The 7,328-nt window shown below is 43.4% G+C and overlaps 1 protein-coding gene across 5 annotated transcripts in view; it reads left to right on the top strand.

The window, feature by feature from the left end:
• The first annotated feature begins 3,123 nt into the window (after positions 1-3,123).
• LOC306921694 (protein AF-17-like) overlaps positions 3,124-7,328 on the top strand; it is a 20,479-nt gene continuing 16,274 nt past the window's right edge. For 4 of the 5 annotated variants that reach the window (XM_079498944.1, XM_079498945.1, XM_079498943.1 and 1 more), the window contains exons 1-4: positions 3,124-3,432; positions 4,386-4,465; positions 5,078-5,132; positions 5,373-5,482. In XM_079498944.1, the coding sequence (XP_079355070.1) occupies positions 3,324-3,432; positions 4,386-4,465; positions 5,078-5,132; positions 5,373-5,482 (354 nt within the window). In that variant the 5' untranslated portion in view covers positions 3,124-3,323. The remainder of the gene's footprint in view (positions 3,433-4,385; positions 4,466-5,077; positions 5,133-5,372; positions 5,483-7,328) is intronic. The other variant, XM_079498946.1, reaches the window with a different exon arrangement.

Raw genomic sequence — 7,328 nt, 5'->3', positions numbered from 1 at the left:
GACGGGCAGTTAATATAGTGATGATTGAGTCTAACCAAAATACATACAAAATAATTGACTTTTTGATTCAGCTAACTTTAGGCAGCTGTGATACAGCCTTTGATGGAGCTGCTTTAAGGAGCTACTTTAGTGCTTTTGGTGAGTCCATTTACATCTTAGTAGCTGGGATATGTTATCAAAATTATTAATCAAGCTTTCTTTTATGGAAATGTCTCCTATTTTTGTCATGTTGTTTAAACCTTTATAGACAACCATGTTCTATGCAGCCTTCCTCTAGTGGGAGAAAAAAGGCACTGCACGAGTGTTCTACCCCAACTAGTTGTGTATGGTATGTTGTTAATTATCATTGTACAATAATCTATTCAAATATGGCATACAATATTTCAGAAAATGTTTTGTTACCGTACTAGTTGGGGAGAGGCTGCTAAGGCCTTAATGATTAGTGTGGTACTAGTGCTTCAACGTGTCGGTGACACTACTGTGACCATAACTCAACCACATCTCACGGTCACACCTCACTGCCTTGAGACGAGAACTGGGTGTGAGCTTCATCCAGCTGCCAGCACTTTATCTGCCGTCTTAATCAGCTACAGTTCCCTTTTCTCTGGTTAGGCATGAAGGGAAGTGACGCTCATGAAGCAAACTGTCCTGTCTTCAAACCTTAGTTCAGATTAAAGAGAACAGGAGCGCCCTATTGCTTCTCTTTTTCATATGACAAGTGATTAATTTCAGGAACCTTTGTTGTGGATGTGACAAACATACAGTATATTTGCTAATTGTTTTTTCTTCCTCTTCTACTTATTATTCTTTTTAGTTTTCACTTTTTTTATGGTGTCACTAAACCTATGGTGATTGTCACTTGGGACGGTGGATTGTGTTGACCACACAATCAACCGTCCCAGGTTCTATTCTAGTTGGAGATGTGTTGCATGTCCTTCATCCTCTCAGTCCCTCAGTTGTCTTTCTACTGCCCTGTTTAGATTAAGCAATAAGGCTGTCTAAAGACATGTGTGAATGGAAATATGAGATATGACTTTCTCATACTTCGCTTTCGATTGATCATATTCCAAACAAAGATGAAGTCTTTTGTGAAAAGCTGTACCCAATGTCCTTCTGAAGTCTCATAAACAGGCACAATATATGAGAAGTCAAGTGACAATGGAGTCCAGATGAAATTGGATGTCTTGCTGACATCTGGTGACAGAAAATTCAACTTAACAGACAATATTAAAATCAAATTCAACCTACGCAAGGCTTTGGAAACAATAGTGGAGCAAAGATGCTTATATAACGAGAACACGGCCAAGCATCAGCAGATTACTTTTGTACTTTTACTTTTGTACTAGTACAACAACAGCTGTTGTTCTTTATTGTCTCCACCAGGCCAAAGGCATGGGGAAAGTATGTTTTGCACTCCGTCCGTCCGTCTGTGTACAGCTAATCTCCTGCACCGTTGGCCCGGTAGCTGCCAAACTGCAAACAAACAAACCTTTATACGGTATTACTCCTTCAGATTTTATTCACACAAATAGGTACACATGATCTCTATAGTTATTTTTGATTAACACGGATCTTGATTTTTCATATTCCATACTCTTTGCATTGGTGTGGTTTATCTTATAAACCGTTTTGTCCCGACCCAACCCTTGGATGTGCTTTGGGCTTGTTCTGCTGTGCCGGGTGCAGTACCAGTCATTGGTTAGACCAGTCATTAGTCCTACAACTACAACCTATCTCAAACCCTCACCCTAAACCTAACCTCCCACGGGGCAGCACACCTAAATCTAACCTTAACCCATGTCTAACCAATGACTAGTACTAGTCTAAACTAAGTATATGCACCCCCTGCTGGGCCGCCTCTGGGCGACAGACATGTATGTATATCTGCCCAGTGCAGTGCCCACCCAGTAGGGCAGGCTAAAACCGCTCCTGGTGGTCCGCCACCGAGGGAGAATGTTCCTCTAAAAAATGGGGAATATGCCATTGATTGAGCACTTCACCCATTTCAACCTTATCTGCCTCATTGTAGAAGATGGCACAATTTATATCTTGTCTAGTACTCACTCTGCTTCTCATGGGCGGGCTGTGGCTGTGGGCTGAGTGCTGACACTTCAGAAACCATGACACAGATGGGGATTCCAAGCTAGAATAGAAACTAGCCTATATTTTACTGGAAAGACAGCACACTGAATTAGAAGCTATATTCTTGCATTCAAAAAAAGTTTTAAATCTTGTTTGAAATGACCAAACCTGGCTATGGCCTACCAATGGCTGGTATAGGAAGTTTTCTGAACATTGCACAGCTTTCTGAGAAGAGCAAGTTGAGAGTGAGTACAGAAATGGTGCCATCTTAATTGGACCAATTATATGAAAATGGGTGAAGTGAAGTGAAATGATAATCAATTAAAAGGTGGCTGTGCAGAATAATTAGGATACTGTCTAGGCCCACTCGTAGCTTACATTACAAACAGACAGAGGGAGGAGAAGTATGCTGAAGAGACCTGCTTGTATCCTATGCTCTCCATCATTTAGCTGGGCCGGACGACCACGGCCACCTGGAACCCCCCTCAAGGACCACTGGTGGTCACCGGACCACTGGTTGAGAACCACTGTTATAATTGACCTGGAAAATTCGGTGCGTATTAAATGAAAGTCAACCATATGCAATAATGCAGCCAATGAACAGTCAAATTGCTGCCACCATGGAATATGATGACACTGGCGGGCTGAAATGATCTGATTCCAAGTCCAAGTCCAAGAAGCAGCCAAAAGGTGGCGCAATTTAGCTGCATTTAATCAGATTTCAGCGCGGAGCACTGTAGTTAATTAACCCCACGTTCTAAAAGTACAACACCGTAGCCTATAGTCTACAAAAAACACTATGGTTAATGGAAAAACACCCAGTATTATTTATTTGTTTAGGCAATATCTCTTTCCATGAACGGGCGTGGACAAACTTTGAATATGAATATTTGTTTATTTTATTCCCATATATCATTGCAGCGTCTTGATCCATTTCACTTCGGCAGCAGCAGACATGATGAGCATGCGCACTCCATCGGTTCTATGGGGACGGGACGGGAGGAGGACATCACGGAAAACTAGCCGTATCAGAACAGAACAGAACCCCACGCCGAGATTCATTTTTTTGTGGGGGGGGACTCGCTGCGCTTACACACCACGCACCACCAACGACAACAAAACGACGACCATGTTTGTTGCTGCGACGTTAAGGCCGGCGGGGACTACTTGACGCGTAGGCTACACGTCGCTCATCGCGCGGGGGGGCTGAGTTAATAATAATAATATCATATGGGAGCAGCATGCGGGAAATGGTTGGTGGTTGCTGCGTGTGTTCGGACGAGCGCGGCTGGGCTGAGAACCCACTCGTGTACTGTGATGGACACGGCTGCAGCGTCGCGGTGCACCAAGGTAAACGAGCGGCATGTTGTTGTAATAATGTTGTTACAATGTAACGACCCGCACTGTCTGATCTATCTGATCTCTCTGGTGGTGTGTAGACTAGCGAGAGGGGATGTGGTGGTGTGTGTTGGTGGTGCATGCGCTTCCCTGCCTACGTGCGTGTTGGCGTGTGTCTGTACTCTAGTGTTTATGTGTGGGAGGGGGAGTGGTGGACCCGACGGGGCATGGAGAGAATGACACCGATCAAGCCTTCAAAGCCCGAATTATTCATGCTCCCGTGGTACAACAACACGGCGTCGCTCGTCGACAAGGTCTGATCTACAAGCAAACAACACTGTCTGTGCGTTGCTTCGAGACGCGTTGTTCGCTTTCGCTTGTAGATCAGTCCTTGTCGGCGAGCGACGCCGCTGCGCAATTAAGTATAGGCATCTATAGGTTATAAATCAAGCCTTGTGGCGCCGACAACTGGGGTTCGGCAATTCTGTATGGGCTTTTCTCCACAAAGTTTAGTTGGCTCGGACCGTTAGCATCTGCTACGAACACTAGCGAGGCCTCTTCTCTTTTTTGGAGACATTGTCCAATGTCTACTGTTTAGCTACAGTGTGCACTATGTCCACATGCTTTCACCACTGTGTTAACTTGCTATAGTAATACTACTACTACTACCTATTTTTCAAATAGGTTTGGTTTAATAAAAAATAGAGGGTCTGGATTATCAGGCTACTCAAGTCTACTCTGATCCCAGTTCCTGTTATTTTCTGGAGACCAGATGTTTCTTTTTTTATATATAAATGTTAGTTTGTAATACCCAAATAATGTATTAGGCTATGGACCATTACATTGAAAGCACAGCTGACAGTTCGTTTCTTAATCTTTGTTGATGATAAATGAATAAAAAACACAGTGACAAAAAAATGATACTGTGTGTGTGTGTGTGTGTGTGTGTGTGTGTTATCTCACAGCATGCTATGGCATAGTCCAGGTGCCCACTGGGCCATGGTTCTGTCGAAAGTGTGAGTCACAGGAAAGAGCAGCACGAGTAGTGAGTATATCTCTTAATATGCATCACACCACAGTATGTGAGAGACCTATCGTATGTCCAAGAGGTCATCAATATGTCCTTACACGGACAAATGTGTCCGTGGCAAGACTTGGTCTTGTCTTGTTGGCAACAAAATTATAATGTTCTTATTTTGATCACAATACCCAATTACTGAATGTCAAGTCTCCAGGCTTTCTTCATGATAATTATGTGTAGCCTATAGCACTTATTTATGACACTATGGCACATGAGTCCACTAGTACCAGAGTGGTTCTCAAATGTTTTATTTGCGACGAGCCCTCTTATCTCTAAACACAAATGGAACCACATTTGGTTCCATTTCTGCACTCTCAGTATTACAGACCATATGTTTCTGGTAATATTACTGTCTGCTCATGTATGTCTGTGGCAAAAATGTAATGTTGACAAAAATGTTTACCACAAGCCAGCATGGCAATGTGATATTGTATTGTCTTCACTACATCAGTACTACATCAATAGTTCATTGAAGCTCATAGAGAGCTGTGCATTCTCCTCAAATATAGATGCATGTACAAAAATATGTTCATGTGTAATGCATTTTTGCCAATACAAACTTCAATTCTCCCCCAGAGGTGTGAACTTTGCCCCCACAAAGATGGTGCCCTCAAGAGGACAGACAGTGGAGGTAAATATATGGACGTTGCTCCATCATCTCCTTCCCAAGTTCCAAGTTTTACAACATGTGGAGGTGAACTGGTCTGTCCATGAAATTGACTAACCATGTGAAGTTAGGTTCAAGCTCCGTTACTGATTTCACCTATTAAGTCCACTACGGTTATAAAGGCAAGATGACAGTCAAAGGGAGGAGTGTAATTGTGCCGTATTCGCATGCTTCGACCCTAACTGACTCCTGTCTTGCTGTCAGGCTGGGCGCATGTTGTGTGTGCACTCTACATCCCTGAGGTGCAGTTTGCCAACGTTCTCACCATGGAGCCCATCGTCCTGCAGTATGTCCCCCATGAGAGATACATCAAGGTACTGACTGTGGCTCATGCATCAATGCCTGCAGTGTTCTTTGACCTGTGGGGATGAAATCACTTTGAATTATGTGTATCCATACAAAGGGGCACAGTGTCAGCATCATTAGTCTCTGTAAAAGAAAGACATCTTCACAGTGCAGTCAGTGTAGGTAATGTACTTCATATTACATTGCAGTTCCTGACTGTTTGTGTATTATGGGCTGCTAACAATAACAAACTACTTATGTTCAAATGAGTTTCAGGCCATTGTAGCTCACTGATAAATTAGTGGCGATAGGGTGGCATGTTAACAGCACTTTAGGGTTAGCGTTGGCTACTTTTGCTTTGCATAGCACTCACATATTTAACTTTAATTGTATAATTGAAGAGAATGGCAGTCAGATCATGCTGAAAGAAACCTTGCTCATAAAATATCATATGTAATGATACAACATCGATATGTCATAGATGGCTGATGTCACAGACTTACTACATGATTTCCGAGATACACATGGTATGGCTATTTTTTAACACAAAGTATGCCAAGAACGCAGGACCTCGTTCCTCTCTCCACAACCCGCCTTTGCCAAGACGAGGGAACTCGTCTTTCTTTCATTTCATTTAATCCAGTAATTCAAAATAACATTTTAAAATATTTATTTTCTTTTATTGCTTTTACTTACATGTTAGGCAGCCTACATACGGATCCAATGTGCACGCGTGCATGCTTATTTGTCCATTTTCTCCTCAAAATGAGACAAACTGCGATCTTTGGGACCTTATAAAACCCTAATCTTTGATCGTGCTAAGAAAATTAATCCATCACACGTCAATACACAGCCTAGGCCCTATAATGAGGATGTGGCTCAAATATGGAGGGCTAACACTTCCGGGTCGGGCAGAAGTGGTCTCTTCTTCTGCTTTTTGCACACATTACACTGGCCTCACAATCCCGCCTATAGTAACGGGAGGGAATGTGTTAATGATGCCAATACAAATGTAGGTCAGTGTATGCCAATCTAGAAAGACATTGCATCTTTATTGGAGTGAAAAACCAGTCGCTGTGTTTGTACGCGAACATGTGTGGATGGCCGGATGCAATGCATATATACGGTATATATGTGCAGCACGTGTGCATGAGAGGGAGTGTATACATTCGCACAAATGTATGCATGCAAGAGTCTGCCTCACTCCATGTGGGCCCGGTCTCATATTACTGCACAGTAAAATCCTCAGTGTTGATTTAACTCTGAGATCATAAAAATGGACCCGTAACACTGAGGATATTCGGTGTGTGTCGGCTACAGTAAATTGCATGCAGCTTTGCAATGTCAGAGCCATTCATCCAGACGCGCCGCCCGCATTCCTCCACAGCGTTTCAATGGACAGTGAAAACTTGAGAAGCACACTTTCTTTTATGTACCCGGATAGATGTTTCTGTGGCCTCTCATTACATCGTTGACATCTTGGTGGGGGTGGGGGGGAGGCGGGGAGCGTTGTTAGTGGAAGACGAAGGAATGGTGGAGAAAGAGAGAGAGAGAGTGGGTGTTGAAGGAGGAAGGTAAAGAGCCCGCTGTTCCTTTGTCCAGCACCTGTTGCTAGGCCTCTTCTGCACCCCCCCCCCCTCTTCAGGAGAGCCAGAGGGAGTACAAAAAGTACAAAAACGGTGTGTGTGTGTGTGTGTGTGTGTTTGTGCGCCTGCATGCGTGTGTGTGGTCATGTGCATCCATGCACGCAAATTATTTGTGTTTATATTTTTTGGTGCATGTTTTTATGAATTCCACTTTCTTTTTCTTTTATGCATTTTATTGTCGTAGTGGCACGACCATTAGCGTGCGTGCATGCGTGCGTGCGTGCGTGCG

Source organism: Electrona antarctica (assembly GCF_951216825.1).
Source record: "Electrona antarctica genome assembly, chromosome: 4".
In the NCBI taxonomy this organism is placed as follows: domain Eukaryota; kingdom Metazoa; phylum Chordata; class Actinopteri; order Myctophiformes; family Myctophidae; genus Electrona; species Electrona antarctica.
This window is presented reverse-complemented; position numbering and strand designations above follow the sequence as displayed.